The following is a 22,239-nucleotide window of genomic DNA, read 5'->3' on the forward strand; positions in this document are numbered from 1 at the left end:
GGAGGTACCTTCCCTTCCGCGACATTTCGCGTGACTAGTGCTGGACGGGTCGGCGCCTACGCGCGACAGCGTTCCTCGCATGCCACAAACGCAGGCAGGCAGGCAGTAGCCGTGTCTGTCTCGGACGAAGCGAGCACGCACCTGCCGGCGGTTACTAGGCAACACGTGGTGACGTCATCGCTACTGCACTACAACGTGGGCGGCGTCGGCAGCAGCTCTGCGCGTTGCCTCGTTGGTGCTGCTACAATTTCTCTCTCTATATATATCGCTCTCAGTTTCTCTTTCCCTCGCCCGAACATTTCCCGTCCTGCGAGCATGCCCTCCTTCCTTCTCCTTAACGTCCCATGTCAAGGCAACATGGGCACGGCACGGAGGAGGAGGCTAGGCACACGCCGTTCCGCGAGGTGGTTGCCAGGCAACACAGTGATGTCATAGCTCGGCGACGTTTTGCGACAGCAGGTGCCCCTTTTTACGGTTAGCTAGAACAGCTTCACTGTTTAAAAAAATCGGTGCCATTCCACTCTGTGAAGGTGGATGACCAGCGAAGCTTTGTATGCGGTGATTGTCCGTTGCTCCGCTGAAACGCTTAAGGTTTGTGGGAACGCGGCCCCATGGAATGTTCGAATTTCTTTCCGCCTCGCGGTCCTAGCGTGCCGCACGCTTACGATTGGCGTCCGTGGCCCACTCATCGTTGGTGGTCTCTTTCCGCCGCCGCGCCCATCCCCTTTTTTGTTCACGCCATTGTTCTTGGTAGGCACACTGTTCAGACCGCACGACACGCGGCCTGTCCATTTCACAGTCAGATCAGAAATGAGGAAAGGAGCCTACGCAGGGCATGACGTCAGGAGACAGAAGACACAAGATTGGTAGGCGCCAGTTTGAATACGCTGGATGGCGTACACGCGTATGGTGCGAACGTTGACATTGCCGACGGGGGTCAAAGTGTAGTATCTGTTCTTATCAGCTAAATATCTGATACGAGTTGTATTTGGACAAAAGATATTAAACTTATTTGTGCAAGTTGGCGGGGTGCTTGAAGCCGGCTTTACCACCGCCGTGGGTCGGCCCGGTATTGCACGATCTTCAGGAGTTTTGGTCTACGCCCATCGATTCTCTGGAAACTAGCCAAACACAGATTCGCTGTAAAACAAAACACTGTTTTGCCGATTCCACATATCTTTCGCAAGCGCTCTGCTATTGGCCAAATTCTTTTGGGCAGCGCCCACTTCATCTGTCGGTTACGCGACTTCACAAGACCACAAAAACTCACCTCGTCGAAGTGACGTGTATACGAACTAAAGGTGTATTAATATGCAAAAGAAAACTGCATTTTTCTGTATAACCGGATACTGCTCCGTTGCGAAAGGGATAAGAGATGGTTGCCGCCCGATTGCTCGTGCTGTGGCTACACGGAGCGGCTGAGGAGTATAGATTTCTCTTAAGTATAAAAATAATTTTTCAGTGAGTGTAAAGCTGTCCAGCCCTTTTGACACGAATACGCCATCGCTTCACCAACTCTTCTTCGCTGAGAACCTGCTCTAGCGGCATTTTTAACTCTCTTGTAGCATGCCGCTGCGATTTCTGACCTGCCATCGGAAACTAAGCAAGGGAAAGTGGACGTACCGCAGGCTACGGTGGTAACCTCCTTAGTCCGTTTTCTTTCACTGCGCTGCCGAGACCCCCTCCACTTCAGCGTGCTCCTTGTCTCCTGTCAACTAATCACATAATAAATACCTATCAAGGGGCCAATTCTACTCACTTTCCAGGCAAACAAATGTAACATCTTCTAAACGAGAAGAACGTTTGATTGGGTTGTGCAAGCAACGCTGCATGTAGCTGTGCGATACTTCTGTGAAACGTCGTGCTAACATCATAGCAGTAAACGTAGACTAGGTCAGAGAGAAAAAAATGAATATAAAGATGGCTTTCTTTCTGCGTCCCACTTCTTGTCCTTGTCTGACCTTCGCCTTTCTTCTACCGTCCAACTAGCCCTGCGCCATGCCTTTTCTGCAATATTCACGTTGACGTGTCAGAAGACACTAACGTAAACAAGTTGCGTTCAATTGTACTCGAGATTTATCATTGATTAGAGCATATTACATTCCCCTTTACCTGGCTTTTGTACTAAAGGTGCGTGCAGATACGGAGTGCACGGACAATAAGCCAAAACTCCGTTATTGAATTTCAGTCAATGGATAGCAGGCACTGCAGGCGGAGTCCATGTTTGTGATAAGCGGACGGCAGTGCTCTGTTTCGGACGCCAGTTCACCACGCTCTGCACTTGTCTCTGGGGTTCATATGAGACCCCTCAGCGCATGCGAAGACGCTCGCGAACGCGTCCGACTGGCGAAGCGCGAAGTTGCACTCGGCACGCCTCGACAGCGGAGCGTCGCAAAGCTGGAGGCAAGCGGCCAGGAAGAACAACTGGGCGCCGGAGAAGTCCTCGAGGCCCAGCAGGTGGCCTCCGCTGCCGCCGACGTCGACAGAGGGCGCCCTTCGCAGCGCCCGCCAGGCGGCCTCGATGCCGATGGCGCGTCGCAGCCACGGGTCCTGCTTGCGCGAGCACAGAGCCGACGCGTAGTGGCTGCTCTTGTCCAGGCTGTCCAGGAGAGCCGTGGGGAGGCCCTCGGCGAGTAGCGTCGCGTACAACGAGCCGGCGCCACCGAATACCATGCCAGGTGGTAGTCCTGGATATATGCGTGTAGAATGGCTGCGCCTTAAAAGAATACTGAAATGTTCCTTGTACATGGTTGATAACCTCGAAGAGTCGCGTGATAATTCGGCGAAATTCGAACTTCGATCACGCGATGCTGCTAAGACTTAGGGAGGCTTATAGCCTGTTGTTTTATAATACATTCGGTGTGTTGCTACCGCACTGTGATTTGGATTACAACTATGCGGAGCCAGAAAAAAAAGAAAACGTGCCGTAGTGGAACGTTTAGCCGCTCGCCAACGCAATGGGACGCTTAATAAACAAAAGTGTCAACGCTTCTTCCGTTTTAAACAATCGAGGTGCGTAGTCGCCGAGGCACCCATGAGCTACAATCGAAAAAAAAAATTATATTCTCGGATTTTACGTGGCAAAACCCTCATGTAATTATGAAGCGCGCCACAGCGGAGAGCTACGGATTAATTTTTAACCCCTCCAATTCTTTAACGTGCAACCGGTACAGGAGGGTTTCTGCATTCCGCCCCCTTCGGTATGCGGGCACCACGGCCGGGATCGAACCAGCGAACTCGAGCTCTCCAGTGCAACAGCACAGACCCTGGGCTACCACTACGTGTCATGAGATACCCTCGTAGCAGATGGCTAGGCAACAACGGAAGGTACTTCGGGAGTCGGTAGAGCCCCCTGTTTGAAGGTGAGAGCGCCTCCGAGTGCTCTGAACTGGAAGCGGACCACTGAAAGAACCAGGTGAATGTGCTCTGTGCACTCGATTCCAACCATCCGAATGCATCGTGCGCCGCCACGGCGCTCTGCAGTGCTCTAGAACAACCACCTGAATGTGCCACTAGCCTTTTTCGGCACATGATGTATGGTTAGTTGTGCATAAGCAAGAACGCCCACAGTCATGGGAGTAATATGTCACTCACATCTTCCAAATCAATACAGATAGTGTATGGACTTGTTAGAGGCGCTCATGCGCGCAAAGTGAGCTCATTGCTTATGAACGGAAGCAGTCGTTAGATGACAGTCGAGCTGGTACGACGTTGGCGATAGGCCACTTTGAAAGTATAGTGCATGTAGCTTGAGTCTTAAAGTGACAACACATTTGCCTAGAAATAACTGCTACCACCATGAGTTTCAAGTGGCCGGAGAATCCCTGGACTGCGCCATTTCTTTTACCTTACTTGTGGCAGTTGGCACGAACTTATGACTACCTTGATTTGCTTTGGTTAGGGTTTGCAAGACTCTTTAAAAAAAACCGACGAAAGGTAACCACAATTCCAAAAGTATCGAGCGCTGGCAGCTATACAAAAGAGATGAATGTCGTTGAACTATGTGGTCAATTATGGGCGCAATCCTCCATGCCTTCTTTTTTCTTGGTTTGGTCCCGTGAGTTCCATCTAGGGATAACTTCACTAGCTTCCAGAAGGAAAAGTGGCTACGAAGGGATCCACAATCCGAAAAAATATCGGGGCTCTATATGGCGAAAAAAAAACGGAGCGAGAAGAGACGAAAAAAAATGACTACGCTGCACAATGCATGTTTTTTTCTCCCCTTTTTTGTAGCACTTTTTTTAAAGGCATGGACTTCTTTGGTGACATCAGATCGATATGGCGTTTGCGGTGCCTGTTTTTCTAGCTACCGATTTCTGACTACTTCCATCAAAAGAAGGCGTGTTGAGGCCTATAAATTCACGCAGGACCACTAAAAAGGCGTCAAAATGAAGCTTTGAACGAAAAAAGATGCACCAAGTTAACGTACAGCTTTGCACGTAGCAGATCTTAATGCATATTAATCGCATGAAGGTCAAATTTTGACCCAGATGCGCTAGATCAAACCGCGCGCGCCTATGACAGTAACCGGAGCGGTGGCTTTACTCAATGAAAAATATGGGCCGACCTCCGAGGTAGTGCAACCTAAATATATGAGCCACTCATGGAGATGTACTAGTTTGTTTGCTTGTGGTGGGTCCAAAGTGAAACCGGAGGTAGTGCAGTGTGAACACCATACCAAATGTTACACTAATGCGTCCTAGGAGACCTTGTCTTTCTCCGATGTCAGCCTGTGTGGACTCAACTTTTCAACAGCGGAGCTGTTTAAGTTCTTGGTTAGGCAGCGTAGTGCGAACAAAAAAAATCCTAGCATATCCACGAAGTGAATGATGATGAGTGGGCGAAGCACCGGGGGATCATTCGGTAAACCACAGCTACGGACGAGAGGTAAAGAGAGCACACGTCGGGAACGAACGCCCTTGTAAAGTCCCTAAAAAAACTAATTCTTTTAGGGACTTTAGGCCCTTGTGCAATACAGCGCCCCTAGCTACGGACGAGAAAGAGAGCACGCGTCGGGAACGAACGCCCTTGTGCACCGCAGCGCACCTAGCTACGGACGAGAGAGAAAAACGCCGGAAGTGTTCTCCGGAAGCCGGAAGCTGGCTTCCGGAACCGAAAGCGGAACCGGAAGTGGAACCGGAAGCAAAACCGGAAGTGTAAACGGAAGCGGAAGTCGACTTCCGGTTATACTATACATATATATGTATATATGCGTATACATACATACATAGCAGTCTCCATGCCAACCAGAGCTACGGACTTACGCCATCTAGTGAACACTTCATAAAACTACAGGTGGCTACCACTTACGCCATCTATTGAGTAATTCATAAACTAGAGGTGGCTACATACTACTACTACTACTACTACAGAGGAGGGAACGACCCACACCCTAAGGAGCTTCGCCCGTAAAAACTGCGCCTGGCGATGACGTCACCGCGCGTTGCCTAACAACCACCTCGCGGAGTGGCGTGTGCTTCGCCCCCTGTCTGTGCCGTGCACATGTTTCCTAGACGTGGGACGTTAAGCAGAGGGAAGGAGAGCATGAGCGCGGCGCGCGCTATGCCCGGGAGAGGAGACGCCACGTATGGGTCAAAGCGAGCGGATGCCTGCAACGTCGGCTCCGGCAAACGGTACGTGCTGCTCCTACCCAATCTCTCCTACGACCAATAATCTGTTTGATAAGCGACATAAGTGCCTAAGGAAGACAGGGAAACCACCCATTCCGGGCGAAATCCGACCTTTTTTGTGCTGAGAACGATTATGGGACCGAGACGCTCAGCTGCCCAGTTAAGCCTCACCTGGACTCTACCTCTCTGTAGACACCGCCGGCGACGCCAGCCATTATGATGGAAGTAACGGTTGAAGGCCACACCATAACCGCACAAGAGCTCCAGTCAGACGATTGAACTCCAGTGCTGTATAAAGCCTACGCCTCCCGACCAGCCAGTCCACCGAAACCACCTCACCAATCCGGCAACGCTACCTCCGAGGCAGCTAACCCGAACGCCAGGAACGCGGCACACGACGCAACAGCCGCCACCCGCAGCGGCAAGACGCCGGCCCGCCTACCACCTGCGACCAAGGAGACGCGCCTCACAGTGCAGCATAGCAAGCAGCTGCCACCACTCCCACCCAACGCTATTCGAGTGGTCGTTCGCCCGCGAGGTGAACTACGGCTTCTAGACGTCCCAACACCTCGACTTACGAAGGCAGTGCAGTCCCAGCTCCGAATCACTCTACCGGACGACTTCTGCCTGCGCAGCCACCGGACCAACAATACTTTCACCATGGCAACAACACACTCCCTAACAGCCGAGACTCTCAAGACGCTAACCTTCCTCGCAATTGGAGACAAAACCTACCCTTGCACGGCTTACGTGGCATCCCCACCGGTACCGGGGTCTACCAGAGGAGTCATCACAAACGCCTATGACGACGAGACCCCAACGCAACTCTACCAAGGCTTGGCCAGAAGAAATCCGGAGTACACCATGCTAGCCGCCCGACGCATGGGAAAGACGCACTCCATCCTAATCACCTTCGACGCAAACGCAGTCCCGCACTCCATCAAATACATTCCAGCCATCCACCGCTGCACCCTATACCGCGGCAGTCCAGATGCCTGTACCAATTGCAGACAGCCGGGTCACCGTCACGATGTATGCCCAAGCCCCAAGACCAATCTTTGCCCCCGCTGTGGAACACAGCATTCGCAACAAGACCCTCCTTGTACGCCGAAGTGCATTTTGTGTGAGGGCCCTCACCTTACCGGCACGGGATCGTGCAAGGGACGAAACCTTCACCAGCCACGGAAACAGCCAAGCCACCCAGAAACGCAGCAGCAGGAATCGGTCCCACCCAGGGACAGTTTTCCCCAATTGTCATCCGGACCCACCCAGCCCCACCAACACACGCAAGCCTGGACAGAGCCATTGAAACAAGCCTGGAACACGCCCCTTTCTTCTCACAAGCACACGACATCCATGACAGTGAATCTTAGTTTACAACACGCTCTGGAGGAGGCAGCAGCGGCGAAAGCAGAATCTACAGCAGCCCGAGTAGAAGCCGCCGCTCTTCGGCAATGCATCGACAAACTGGAAGCCCAGATAAGTGCTCTTGCCACCGGATCTCCCATTTCACGCTGCACGGTTACATTTCACCTGCACGGTTACAAATCACAGCTTTCTGCGATTATGACCACGTGAAAAAGAGCAGCTTGACAGCCTCCTCTTTATGAAGCGAATCAACCTCGGGAAAGAAACCTCACGCCTGTCTCACCTGGCCCGTAGATGGGAGGGAACATGATCCACATGGGCAAAATCACTGCGGCGTCCCCGTCATCGTAACGATGGTGCCAGGCAAATGGTCGGAAGCCGAACGGTCCCATGGGTGAGCCACCGGCGAGCGCTGCCGTCTTCGCCAAGCTGGCAGCAGCGGGGGCCAGGGTAAACCAGTTGTCCAAGAACGACGAGGAACTGGGCGGCGCTGGCATGGCGCCGTATGCTCGTTCCAGCTGCAGTCTCGACGCCGTTTTTGGCCACAGCCAGAGGGTGACGTTGTGCGTCGGATCTACGTCGCCGTCGTGACTAAGGCTGAGTGCGCTCGTTGAAGCTCGCATCATCTGGGAAAAGCTCTTGGCCACAGAATCCAGGATGCCGTTTACCTGCGCCGTTAGGAGCCGTTTCAGTGTTTTATCTTAACGAAATGACATTTACTATAGGTGTGCTAATAATACAACAATTTCGAGACCGAATGGAATAGGAATGGAATAGTGCGAGAAGCGAATTGATTCGAATCGAATTTCGAATACATTTTGAATAATGTTTGAATAGTGAACTGCCCTGTTGACCATCGTTCTATATACCGAAGTACATTTGTAAGGTTAACAGCTTTCTGATATTGCTTTGCGCGTTGTAAAGGCTCACTCATTGAAAGCCCACATGGAGCATTATGAGCAAAAAACGATTTATTGGCACAGTCAAGATTTATTGGTGAGAGCGAGTGATAACGGTTTAGCTGGAGAAGTCTGACTACCTCAGTGGCCTATAAAGCGCGCTACCCTGTAACTTCTCGCATTTTACGTCTTTAGTATGGCCACTGGGATCACATTTATCGTGCAGTTAGAGATTTGTTAAAGTTAGTGTTAGATTTCTAAAACTATTAGAGAACTATTCATATTTACAAATAGTGTCTATTAGATTTGAAGACCGAATCAAATGGGGCAATATTTGATTCGTTATGCGAAAGATTCAACTATTTATTTGTCCACCCCTACCATTGACTCTTGCACCTAAGAAAGAGAAGAAAAAGGAATTCTAGAGATGTCAACTATGGCAGTGCCTGGTTGGCTACACCGCACTGGGGTAAGGAAAAGGGGGGAAAAGGGTAGAAGCAAAAATTAGGAGCCCGTGCGTACACAGTCAAATAAGAACGGTCACAAGCTTACATAATCACGTGCTCGTATAAGTCCTTTGCCGTCAAATTAAACGAAATCAAACCAAGTTTACTGCTTTGATGAAGAAACTGAGTTCGCATAAGAAGCATGGTGCAAAACTAAAAAAGAAAACGCACATAATCAAATTTGAACATAAAGAAATTAGCAAGCAAGCATTACAGTAGTTGACAACAAGCATTTAGGAAGCAAGTATACCCATATTAGAACTATCTCGTCTGTTTGAAGTGTTATAATTATCTCATGTGCCTTTCATTGTGCTTACAAAGCACCCTTTATGCTTATTTGTTCCTCATGAAGGGAACAGTAATCTTGTGCATATTTTGGTTCACTTGATATTCCGTATGTTGTTGCTAATATAGGGACCGTCGCCTCCTCAAGTTCCTTGTAAAAGCAGTCTTGAGTGGCTGCCCCATCCTTTTTGTAAGCAAAGGAAAAATAAACTGTTTGATAATGATTGATGATTCACCATTTCCTAATTTTCTGCCAAGATCAGCAATATAGTTATCAAAAAAGGCTACGAAGGTGGCTGATCTCTCCAGGATAGAAGCTATTGGATTTCGAAGAGGTTGGGAAGTTTTCTCCTGGACGCCCGATAACTACCTCTACCAGGTCGGTGTCCGCAAATCTCCAACGCTCGGGCCAGGGATGCTGATGCGTGCCGAAGGCATCAAGAAGAGAACAATAAACTTGTATTTACATTTTTACAGGCATGAGGCCAAGAATAGAAAAATGATGGAAATAAACATGAATTGCTCTCGAGGGAGCTACGACAGCAAAACGATCGTAGCTTTCGTGAAGTTTCGGAATCCTCTGTCAGACGCACGCACTCCTGCTTTTAACCACTTTTTCACTACAGAAGGGAAAGGGGCTTTTCTTGTACGGCTCCTGTGTCGTCCACTCTGCTGCGTGTGACCTCACCCACTCTGTCCCGGCGACAACCACTTTACTTGTGCTTATCGCACAGCGACTACTCCAGAGATGACTCACCGTCTCTGGAATGAGATCGGTGAACTCGCTGAGAACGACGACGGAGTGGGGTTCTTCCGCTGTCAACGTTCGGGCCACTCGACAAACCGCATGCGCACTAAGGAGGACGCGAACTCGATAAAACCCACGCATCCACCTTTCGTGCACGCGTTGCTGGAAGATCAATGGCCCTCAATTGGTGTTTAATGGCCTCCTCAATAGGTCTTCAACGACCTCCCGTCTCGCACAAAAAATTCGGCATGTGTGTGCGACGGCGGGTGATTTCTTGCATGAAGTCGCCACACCAAACGCATTGTTGGCCGTGTCTAACACGGCCAATGCGAATTGTACGGAGGTCGCTACTCCAGCAGTCCGGTTCACATGCCCTTGACATCATCGCGCTTCCTAGCTACCTTAATTAATACGGCGACTGCGGTGGAGTACGCTGCTGCTCGCGCCTACGGGTAGGCACTGACGTCTACAAAGTTGCCATGCAGGCACGCACACCGCGCACTTCATGCAGGATATCCCCATGTGGCGCGTGGTGCATTAAGTTTTCTCGAACCAAGATTGGTCTTCCAAGATGGCGATCGCGCAAGTGAGATATCCATGCTTAGCATAAGCGAGACGTGCTACCGCTGGACGAGCAAACGTTATACGACACAGCGATAATGTCTGATCGAGAGAGGCGAACTAGTACCGCCACGACGTTCTTTTCGAAGCGAGAACCGCTCCAGCCAAGGTGAACAAGTTCCCATCATTTCGGAACCGGCTCGGTCCCTTCTTCAGTGGGTGAATGAAGGGTCCTTAAAACGCCTGCCTTCCTTGTGTTGTGATTCCTCCTCTCCGTAGCGTCGCGAAGGCCGTGGCCATACACAGCGGGCGAGCGTCCCCAACGACCGATTCCTGTGGCCGTGAGTATTTTGAGTATGCTGCGACTCAAGCATGAGTCTTTTCCCCGCGTTGCTCTCGGTGTCGATCACAGAGGCGCCGTCGAAATTATAAGGTCGTGCTTCGCAACGTCCAGGGAGAGCACTACGCTGTGCTTCGAGTTTCCGTAGATCGTTTTTGTGCCCGTGTATTCTGTCATATTCTGTATGATAAAAACACTCAGAAGAATGTGGCCTATACTCAGGTAACGAGATATTCTTCTCAGAGGAATTTGTTCGGCATCGGGTTTGAGCTGACTCGTGTTCACTTACCTGCATCCTGTGCCTTGCGGGTAGGTGCGTGGCCAACAGCGTGGCCGTAGCAGCCTCTCCGAGCAGAGCCTCGGTGGCGGCCAGGCAGAAAGGGGGGGTGCTCTGCTTGGTGTCCACCTCACCGCCCAAACGCACGTACGCCAGCAGAGGATGAGCGGCCCAGCCCAGCATCTGCGTGCACCATGAAAGTACCAAGTTTGGATGTTTTTGAAATTCCCTTCAGTGCCTCTGTGACTATGGGGATGAGCGCAAAGTCGTTGGCTCAATTCCCGGCGCTGAAGGCTTCGTCTCTAATGAAGTGAAATAAAGCAGCGGGACGCAAGTGCAACTAGCGTTTCCCAGGGACATTCGCTCCACCCCACCCCTTTCCCAACCACCAAATTACCATACCTAATAGCATATCAGACAGTCATGAGTCCATTTCAGCTTTGTTACTGAATATGAATCACTGTATTTCAGCTGTCAGAAATGCGTTTCACTAAACCAGCTCGCGTAGATGTTTGATTGGGTATAGACACTTGCTTCTTTCGAAGAACTTAGTGTAATAAATGACTTCACTATGTTGAAGTATAGATCTGAACAATAAAGTTCAGATTGTTGAAAGTTTACTGTTATTTCCCTGCTTTGCGAGCGTATGACGCGAAATAATCGCGCCTCTTTAAATGAGCTAAATGCGTTTGACACTAAGAAGGCTAAACAAAGTATCTGAATAGAAGATTTTTTGTTAAAAAAGGAAGCACACCAGAAGGATGCACACATTATAAAACATTTGGTAAGGGGAACGAAAGAGAAGATGCCGAAGGTAAACGTTCTAATGACATTTTTGGCGTGGGTGGTGCTTAAGTTATTAGGCCATTGTGGGCGCATGTCAACCTATCCGCACGTTAGTAACGCCCTAAATTGGGCAGTTAGTTCTACGGGACTTAAATTGCAACAGTGCCACTCGCCACAATGAAAAAAAAACGAAGGGCAGAGAATGACAAACGCTCCTTGTCTATGAATGCAATCACGTTGTTACTTTGGAAATTATCACCACAACTAATGTAGCACAGGACCTTTTGTTTGTCGAGCCCAAGTTCACAGACGTTGATTGATAGTATATATCATAAATTGCGTAGACTATATGTGATGCATTCGCCAGGCACCATCTTGTAATTCAAACTTTGGTCAACATGTGCGCGTTACTCCACAGCATAGATACGTTCTGCTATTATTAAAGCGTTGGTAGAATCATTCCAGTCATTATTAGGCAGATATCTATAAACTTGTATGCATAGCATTAAGGAAAAGCAGAAACAAGTAACTGTTAATTAGGCAATGAGATTGGAATGCGTACCTGAAGTACGGTCCAGCCAATGATGTCCAGAAGTACGTTGATCGGGTTAAGCGACAGAATTTTGCCGAGCGATTCACCGAATCGCGAATTCCATACTGACACAGTGGTGTTCTCGTTCACCTGGGCAGAAGAGAAGAACGTTAAGTCAAAATCTATATCGTACGCCGTCTGTTAAAAATTGGGAGGACGCTTAAAGGGACCCTAAACGATTTTGAGGATTTTGTACAAACGTACTCAGTCGTTAGAGTAGGTCCTTCTGATGATGAATTGACTCATCTAAGCGCTCCACGTAAAGCTTGTAATTTATTATAGGGTTTTAAAAAGGTACATCGCTACCGATGGCAGCACACCGATTGGCTGAGTTTTGTGACCAAGTGACGCGATTTGACCGTAACACGTTACTGGACCAGCTACCCGATTGGCTGCCCAGGGCGCGTCATCGACAATTTTTCCGACATTATGGTGAACACATGTTGGTCGTAATTGTTTAGAGGTAAAATTAAAAGAAAAAAGAAAAGCAAAAAGATAAAATATAAAGAAAGTAACAGAAAGAGAATGCACACGGACATGTATCACTACACTAAAAGAACTTCCGGCCCACAACAAGTGTCGTCTGCTTGGGTTAAAACGTGCTCCGTGTTGACAAGAGCGGCGCGGTCAGGGTTGGTCTTGTTCTTTGTTTTCGCGAACACCATGGTTCGCCCTTGTTGCGTTGTGGGTTGCAAACGTAGCGATCAGCGACATGTCAAGCTGCGACATCGTGCCCCACTGCAAGGCAGAAGACGAGCGGACAAGGCTGCAGCGCATCGGACTGTCGGTATCCAAACGGCGCTAACATCTACGCATTTGCGGCCGTCACTTCACATCGAAGGATTGCCTTAATGGAGTTTAGCGACCCGCCGTGGTTGCTCAGTGGCTATGGTGTTGGGCTGCTGAGGACGATGTCGCGGGATCGAATCCCGGCCACGGCGGCCGCATTTCTATTGGGGAGAAAATACCTGTGTACATAGATTTAGGTGCACGTTAAAGAACGCCAGGTGGTCGAAATTTCCGGACTCCCCCGCTACGGCGTGCCTCATAATCAGATCGTGGTTTTGGCACGTAAGACCCCATTATTTAATTGTTTACATAGAGTTTAGCGTGTACGGTATTCAGGTAAACGCAAGCGCAGGTAGACTGGCCGTTTTACCACGTTTTACACGATGAACGGGGGCGCAAACGTGAACTTCTTGCACGGTGCAGCCACATGGCGACGCAAAGCTCAACCAAACACATAGCTAATATAGCAGAAAGCAAGTTTTTATTGCGATAGCAATTATATGGACACTCCAAAGCAGATTTCTGCCGTCAGCGTCGTCGTTGCCGTCGCCGTGAGGTTCTGTATGACGTCAACGGCGATGAAATCGTCGCCGCGCTCCGGACGCTGTATGTGCGAGGGAGTGAAAGGGCGCGAGGGAAGCGCGCTTTCACAGGGAGTGAATGCACATCGGAGAGCAAACGCGCGTTCTGCACCGTGCTCCCTGGGGGGCTGCAAATTTAAACGTCTCTTTCCTCCTTTCCATATATAGAGAGCAAACGCAAATTTTTCCGTCGCGCGAAAGGGTGTGTAGGACGGCAGGGAGGGAGGGGAGGCACCGTTTAGCGGCGGCACCAAATGCCTATTTATATAAAAACGTTGCAAGGCGAGAAGGTGCGTAAGAGGGTAAGATTTCCGACGCTGCTCGACAAGTGTCCCATTCTGATCTCGTCAAAAACCTCCGAGCCGCCCCCAGAGGCAGGCGCTCGAAGACGGCGGACGCTCTCCGCATCGGCTCCGTCAATAATCTCCGATTATTGCGGTGCTTCACGCCATTGTCCCAAAATTCCGGACTCATCGTCACCGCCAAGTTCTCTGCTCCACCCGGATACCACCCGCGCCCAGGTGGCCCAGTTTTCGGCAACTTCTGCGTGTTTGATCTCCACGACGGCTCCCCGCCGGGCTTGACGTTCCGTTAGGCCTAGCTCCGCATCGCCCAGGTTTTCCCGGCGTGATGGCGGAAGCCACCACGGTTACGGGCTATGATCCGACCTCACTTCGGGTCGTGACGATGGAGACCACCTCCTCGGACCAAGCCATGCCCTCGGAGCACGAGTATTTAGCCGACATGGTAAAACTCTGGCAACGGAAGCAATCCCGGCCGCACCTCCGCCCAAGGGTCGCGCGCCGCCACCCTGCCACAGGTGGCTGCCTCCGGCTCGTCCATGCGCTGCTCTCCAGACGGAACGCGCACCGCACCACCTTCCCCGCCGAGGCGTCAAACCAAGTGGCGACCCCGCCATACTCCTCGTCTCTCCCGTGACGACGACATCGTCGTGCTGAAGCCTCGCGTTCCTTTTGAGCTCAAGTCGGTCCTTCCGTCCGATCGTGCCGGCGACGCGATTCGTGCATACCTGGGTGAACACTCGTCCACCTCTTTCCACGTGTGGCCAGTGTGGGACCAAAACGTTCTCGTGTGCAGTGTCACCTCGTTACCTATGGCGCAGCGCCGACTTGGGGACATCCAGTTGCCGGTGGGAGACCAGCAGCTCCTTTTTCGGGGCCATGCCAAGGCGTCCGGGGAAATCTGTCGGGGTGTCATCACCATCAACCCGGCTGAAACCCCACAGCGCATCAAATCAGAACTAGAATGGTCGCAAGGCGCTATCCTGGCGGTCCGCAAACTCGGTGACTCTACTGCAGCGGTGGTGACCTTCGAGGGCACGAAGCTCCCCCGCTTCATCTTCTACCACAGTGTCGTGGCCTACGTGCGCCCGTACAAGAAGACAATCCCGGCCTGTTCCCTCTGCGGCACCATTGGGCATCGACCCTCGGCCTGCCCGCGACCCACTCCCGGTCGCTGTACCCGCTGTGGCACTCAAGTCCAAGTGACTTCGGAAGGCCTAGCTGAACACGAATGTAACCCGACATGCCTTCTCTGCTCCGGCCCGCATGAAACCGGCGCTCGGGGATGCCCAGGGAAATATCGGAAACCTACACCACCATCGACCTCGAAGCCACCTGCACCCCCGTCACCGGGAACGCGAGCGGCTTCCCTACCCAAGCCTGGATCACGTCTCCAGACCCCGGCGAACCCACCGCCGACCACCTCAGTGCACTACCCGCCGCTTGTCGTGGCGCCACTTCAGGTGAGCAGCTGGGCAGGGATTACTGCTCCTCAGTCTCTCCCTCCCTCCCCCCCTCCTTCTCCAGAGCTCTCCGCTCTACGAAAACAGAACGCTCTTCTTCAGCGGCAAATCGCAGCTCTCACTAAGCAGGTGGCAAGTTTCCAACTGCAACAACAGAAACCGGCAGGACCCCCCACTGCCGCTCCAGTTGTTAAACCAGCCTAGCCCTCGCGCTACGCCCACTCCGCGTACTCCCCCCGCTCCCCCGGCTTCGTCCACGGCGCCGGCTGCTCAATCAGTTACGGGGGCACCTCAGAGCCCTCTTTCTATAGACTACACCCTGCCGCTCGAGGACCGTATTACTCGTCTAGAAAATGTTGTCCTCTACCAAATTTCCACCATTAATGTACAATACATTGTACCTGAGGTGGTTCAGGCGGTTCAGGCCTGGGCTCTCACCCATTTCCGCACCAGATCATCTCGCTCGCGCTCGGCCTCCACGAGCAGCAGCTCTGCCCCGCGTCGACGCAAAGTTGCCGGTTCCTCTTCCCCGGCCCTCAACCCGGCTTCCATCCCCTTTCCTACTCCGCAAGGCATGGAGGATGACCCACAAAATTTTGGATTTTCATCATGGCGACTCCTTCATCTACACATTCGCCATCATCCCAATTCGAAATCATCCAGTGGAACTCCAGGGGCTTCGGGAACAAGCGAAAGCGCTCGCATCTTCTCCTCTTCCTTCAATCTCGGGGCTTTCTCCCTTCCCTCTTGCCCTCCAAGAAGCCGGTCCAAACCCTACCCTTTCAGGCTACTGCTCCTATATAGGCGGCACCACCACCAGTCTCCTCGTTCACAAATCACATACGGCTGTTCAGGTCGATCTAGACCTTGACCTTTCCTATGATTACTGCATGATCTCCGTTCTTCCCCAGAAACGCGGGGCCCAGTCAATGCATATTCTCAACGTGGTACTGTCCCCCGCACCTTCAACGGGTCACTTTCGCGGAACTATTCTATCGGGCTCTCCAAGCGGCGGCTCGGCAACTCCTTGTGGTGGTTGGAGACTTCAATGCTCCTAGCCCACACCAGCGGTACCACTATGAAAAGGCTCGGGGCCGCAAGCTTAAGGAGCTTATCTCTACTCTCGGTTTCGCGCTGCTCACCGACCCAGCGCATCCCACACGCCTGGGAAATTCCGTGACACGCGATACCTGCCCGGACCTCTCGCTCACACGAAACATTAGACATGTTACGTGGGAGAACCTCGAGGACACTCTTGACAGTGATCATATCCTGCTTCGGATTGCCTTCCCGACACAGAAAATGCGCCAAATCCGGGGCGCAGCCCGCATCACGGACTGGTCAGCTTTTCGCACTACGCCTTTCCCCCTGCTCCCATCCCCGTAGGACTACCAGGCATGGGCATCATACGCCCTCCACACCCATCAATCATGCACCCGATGAATTTGTACCTCCACCTCAGCCCCCGCAGTAGATCCCCACCTCCTCCACCTTTGGGAGGCACGCCACAGCCTTACCCGCCGATGGCGACGATACAAGCTAAATCGTAAGCTTCGCTCCCGCATACAGGCGCTTACCGCGGAAGCAGCTGACTACTCTGCACAGCTTGCGGGCACAAATTGGGTCGATACATGCATGAAGGCAGCAGGTCAGATGAGCTCCAAGAGTACGTGGCGACTCTTTGGGAGCCTTCTGGATCCTTCCACTACCCGCGGGGAAACCCAACGCCAACTTCGTCGCGCCTACTATGCCTACCAGGGCCCAACGAGCCAACTCGCGAACGACCTCTGCGAGCGCTATCTGTGTCATACCGTCGACCCCAAGGGCCCGGAGTACGTCTACTCCGGGCTCCCCAACCCCGAACTCGACGCCCCCTTCACGCTTCCCGATCTTCGGGCGGCGCTGGCCAAAATGAAGCGAGGTACTGCCCCAGGCCGGGATGGTATTACGGTCACTCTCCTGGCCAACCTTCCCGACTCAGCATACCTCTCGCTCTTACATTTAATCAACACAGTATGGGAGGGAGAACCCCTCCCCGCGGAATGGACCACTTCGGTGGTCACATTCATTCCCAAACCCGGTAAGCCCGTCAGCATTGAGGCATTGCGCCCCATCTCACTCACCTCCTGTGCGGGCAAACTCATGGAGACCATGGTCCGCGACCGTCTATCCGCATATCTGGAAAGGAAAGGCGTCTTTGCTGACTCGATGTTTGGGTTTCGCTCACATCTGTCGGCACAGGACGTCCTTCTCCAACTCCAGCACGACATCATTGTACCTAATACTATGCGCCACAATGACAAAGCCGTTCTGGCCCTCGATCTCCGAGGCGCTTTCGACAATGTCAAACACAGTAGTATCCTTACCAACCTTAGCACCACGAATTGCGGATCTAGAGCTTTCAGGTACATCTGTGCATTCCTTTCACATCGCACCGCCTTCATCCGCATCGACTCTGCAGAACACGGTCCGTACCCACTAGGCACCCGGGGTACACCACAGGGAGCGGTCCTCTCACCACTCCTCTTCAATCTAGCCATGCTCCAACTTCCTTCGCTCCTCGCCCAGGTAGAGGACACACACCACGCTCTATACGCAGATGACATTGCCATCTGGACCAACTCGGGCTCCCCCGCACAAATTGAAGACCGCATGCAGCGCGCGGCACTTATTGTGGACACCTATGCCTCATCATGTGGCCTGGAATGTTCCCCTACCAAATCATCTCTTCTCTCAATCTCACCTCTACGGCCACCTCAGATATATATCTCCCGTCTGGCACGATACAGGTCGTCTCAGAAATTCGCATATTAGGCCTCCACATCTCCTCTACTCTCAACCCTGGTTCTACCATTGCCCGTCTTCGACGCACTAGCGAGCAGGTTCGCCGTATGATTCGGCGGGTCTCCACCAAACGTGGCGGCCTCCGCGGCTGGCACTCCCTCCGCTTGGCTCAAGCGTTTGTGACCAGCAGAGTCCTTTACGCCACTCCCTACCTTCGCTTGCGTCGCCACCACGAGAACCAGCTGGACGCACTGCTCCGCTCGGTTCACAAGCGAGCACTAGACCTTCCCATTGCTACCTCCAATCGACGCTTTGCGGCCTTGGGAGTACACAACTCGTATGACGAGTTGCGGGAGGCCCATCTCGTCAACCAAGTCAATCGCCTGTCTCAGACGACTCCTGGGCGCCGCCTTCTGGATAGGCTCTCACTGAACCCGATCTCTACCCCACTTCCCCCTGCTTCCGTCCCGGAGCTATGGCGGCACAAACTTTGGGTTGAACCTCTTCCTCGCAACATGGATCCCACTCAGCACACAGGCAGACGCCTAGCCCGAGCACACTCTCTTCACACTCGGTACTCCAATTCTCTTGGCGTCTTCTATGTAGATGTCTCGGGACCAACTCCCTCCGGACACTTTACGGCCGCAGTGACCTCCGAGGGCCACCACATTGATGGCCTCTCTTTCCGCTCACCGGACACAACACAGGCCGAAGAGGTGGCCATCGCTTTGGCCGCCTCTCACCCTACCTCAAGGGTCATTATCACGGACTCGCGCTACGCCTGTTCCCGATACCTCCAGGGTACCATAGCTCCTCTGGCTGCCCACCTTCTTCGGGCGGCCTCATGGCGCTTTGAGCCTCACTCCATCCGCATCGTCTGGTCTCCTGGCCACGCGGGTCTCCCCAGTAACGAAGCGGCGCATGCCGCTGCCTGCGTCTCTCCCTCCCGGGCCGTTACCACCTCCGACTCTGCGTCTACCCCAGACACCTCAGCTCTTACGCAGTACCGCGCAATTCTAGAGCATTATCGCAGCTCACGCCGCCTTTGCCCAGACCCTGCACGGGGCCTCTCTAAGGCGGATGAAGGACTTCTGAGACGCTTGCAGACTAACACCTTCTTGTGTCCTGCGGCCGCCCAGCATTTCATGCCAGGTATACACGGCTACTGTGCGCATTGTGGGGTCCTGGCCGACACCTATCACATGATGGCACTATGCCCCTCCATACCCCTTCCTTTTAGGGGCGAAGCTCCTTATAGCGGCACCCGTTCCGTCCCCGTCGTAGTAGTAGTAGTAGTGTGTAACCAGTCTGAGAAAAATGAGAAAAAAATTCCGAAGTTGTGTCCGTAGCGCGGAATCGAACCAGGGACCCCTCGCTTCCGAGCGCGCGGCGTTAGCCCACTACGCCACGAAGCTTTTCTTTTCTTTTTTTCTTTATTCCCTTCTTTGCAACAATATATACACCCGTACAAATACAAAGCAGGTCACTTGGCGCGACACAATATTAACGCATAATTTGGCTAGACTATGCTACTTTGAAAGGCCTTCAAAGAGGCCACCACAGACACCAAAACGTCAAGCTCCTGAATCCACTCTGGTGGTTCAATCATGTGCCTTAGGGCATCCCGGGTGTACGTAAGACTTTCAACTAGGTGTTACCTTGCCGACCTTGCATCTACGCGGGCATTCCTGACATCCATGCGCGTTTTCCACACACTGTTCATACACAAAAGCATTATCATGTCAGCCGGCACTCCCTCTGCGTCTGCGCATGGCAAGAAACGAATACCGAAAGGGCTTATCGGCAGTTCTTTTTTCAGAGTTCGTTTGAGAACGTCCCACAAGAAAACGGAGTCATGGCAATCCAGGAAGATGTGCGCGATAGTTTCCGATTTGTTACATATGATGCAGTTAACAGACCATGGAACAAATATGCCTTTACTTGGTAGCCATGGCTTCACAGGGAGAGTGCCAGAATGCAATTGAAAAAAGAATGTTTTAGCTGAAGGTCTAACAGGCATATTTTTCACACGTTTCAAAACGTTCCGTTCAGGTCCTAAGTTGTATATCGTGCGATATACAGGAAGCGGTAAGAAAACATCTACAAGATCCCGATAGAGTTTCTTTCGCGTCACAGAAGACAAAAATTCATTCGAAAATTGAGCTTTCAGTAATGAAAATGACATAACAACTTCCTTCAGAAATCCGATTGGCGTTGGTGTTCGTTCATTTCTTGACGAAACAACCCACTCAGGCAACGAAGAACTTAATCTCACTTGAATAACAGTACGCAGAAATATATCACTTTGATCCCGTAAGAAAAAGAACCTACTTACGATCTGTTTCAAAAACAAATGTGTTAGCCCGAGTCCCCCATTCTTCAACGAATGAAACAAGTTACATCGGCTAGTTCTTTCCCAAGTAGATCCCCATATAAATACTGCAAACACTCTATGAAATTTCTGCACCGAAACTCTTGCCATGCATAAAACTTGTAGTACATAATACACTTTTGTAACTAAAAACAAATTGCACACACTAGCTCTTGAAAACATCGAGAAATTATGCCCACCCCATTTTTCTGTCTGGTCTTTAACTCTTTTTATTTCTTCGCTCCAATACTCTGCACTGTCACGATAATGTTCCAATGGCACCCCAAGGTATTTTGCAGGGATAACGCTCCAATTTATGTTGCAAAAATAGCCGGGTGTCTGTGGCCAGCTGCCGTGCCATAAGCCTAGGCACTTAGTCCAGCTGACAGCACTTCCAGTTGCGGCACAAAAAGAAACCTCTTTCATAGTTTTCTCCACACTCTCAGTATCTGTGCAAAAAATTGCCACATCATCCGCATAAGCCAGAACTCTAGTCTCAATTCCTGAATAGATAAATCCACGAATAGATTGGCTTCTAATTATTTTCAAACAAAGCGGCTCTAAATACAAGGCAAACAGAAGAGGCGACAAGCAGCATCCCTGTTTTACTGAAGACTGCACTTTTATACTGGCGCTTAATTTTCTATTAATTATTAATTTTGCAGTGCAATCTTTGTACACCATTTTCACTCCATCTGTTATCACTGAGCCGGCTTTAACATGTTCTAAAAGCAAGAAAATGATATCATGGACGACTCTATCAAAAGCCTTTTCAAGATCAATTTGTACCATGGCCACTCGGCCCTCCTTTTCGTCACAACATTTCAGTATGGCCCTTGCTGTATGTATATTCGAAAATATTGATCTCCCTTTGATACCGCAGGTTTGATGGGGGCCCACAAGTTCTTTTATCACAGTTTGCAATCGTCTCACTAGTACTTTAGTGTAAACTTTATAGTCCGTATTTGTCAAGCTTATTGGTCTATAGTATTCAACCGCCAAAAGCTTCGCTGGGTCTTTCGCTTTAGGAATTAAAATAACGTGCGATGTCCGAAAAGAAGGAGGCGCTTCCTTCCTCCCCTACATCTCACTTATCACACGGTGTAATGCTACAGCTATTTCCCTTTTAAAGCTCTTATAGAAAGCCCCTCCGACACCATCAGGCCCAGGCGACTTGCCGGGACGGAGATCGTCAATCGCATCTTCAACTTCCGAAAGGCCTATTGGTCTCTCGAGCACTTCACAGACTTCATCTGATACTGTTGGAATTAAGGACAAGAATTGATTCTTAAAACGTTCGATATCACAGGTCTTTTTCCCCAACAGACTTTCATAATAAGAATGAAATGCGTGCTCTATCATTCCAACATCATTAGTGACTTCCCCTTGATATCTCATTTCCCTTATTTCGTTGGAAGCCGCGTGTTTTTTCTCATCGCACATTGCTCGCTTGGTTGGCGTCTCTCCCATCCATAAATGCTCTGCCCGTGCCCTTAATACCGCTCCCTTATACTTCTCTTCATCCATAACTTCAAGCTCAGATTTAACTTGTTTGATTTCTTTCGTAAATAATCCAGGCGAAGAGCTTTCTGCGCAGAGCATGTATTTTAAACTGAGGTGCAATTCCTTTTCACGTTCTTTTTCTTTATGCTGGACTACACATGCTCTCTCAATTGCGGTAAATTTAACTTCTGTCTTAAAGAGTTCCCATTCTGCAGTGAAACACGCTGACGTAGTGGTGCTGAGCAAATTTTCGAGCTTATCTTGAACTGTTTTTCTAAAAACTTCATCTTGCAAAAGCTTATCATTTAGCTTCCATAAATCCCAGTTGAATTTTGATGCCCTTTGTTTCTTTCCTATCGTTGACATAACCATGCAATGATCGCTAAAGCTAACTTGTATCACTTGATAATTTGAGAATAAAGGTACAAAGGTTAATGGAGCATAAATTCTGTCT

General features: G+C 51.0%; 1 protein-coding gene and 1 non-coding gene across 2 annotated transcripts in view; one reads left to right on the forward strand and one right to left on the reverse strand.

The window, feature by feature from the left end:
- Nucleotides 1-923: 923 nt before the first annotated feature.
- Nucleotides 924-1,106, forward strand: LOC119465464 (U2 spliceosomal RNA). The gene has a single exon (XR_005194884.1). It is a non-coding gene; the product is annotated as a U2 spliceosomal RNA (small nuclear RNA).
- Nucleotides 1,107-2,098: 992 nt separating this feature from the next.
- Nucleotides 2,099-22,239, reverse strand: part of LOC119464798 (uncharacterized) — a 34,171-nt gene continuing 14,030 nt past the window's right edge. Inside the window, exons 2-5 of the mRNA XM_037725725.2 lie at nt 11,963-12,082; nt 10,627-10,797; nt 7,282-7,666; nt 2,099-2,687 (exon numbers count right to left, since the gene is read on the reverse strand). Of these exons, the coding sequence (XP_037581653.2) occupies nt 2,266-2,687; nt 7,282-7,666; nt 10,627-10,797; nt 11,963-12,082 (1,098 nt within the window). The 3' untranslated portion in view covers nt 2,099-2,265. The remainder of the gene's footprint in view (nt 2,688-7,281; nt 7,667-10,626; nt 10,798-11,962; nt 12,083-22,239) is intronic.

The sequence above is a fragment of the Dermacentor silvarum genome, chromosome 9, assembly GCF_013339745.2.
Source record: "Dermacentor silvarum isolate Dsil-2018 chromosome 9, BIME_Dsil_1.4, whole genome shotgun sequence".
NCBI classification, from domain to species: domain Eukaryota; kingdom Metazoa; phylum Arthropoda; class Arachnida; order Ixodida; family Ixodidae; genus Dermacentor; species Dermacentor silvarum.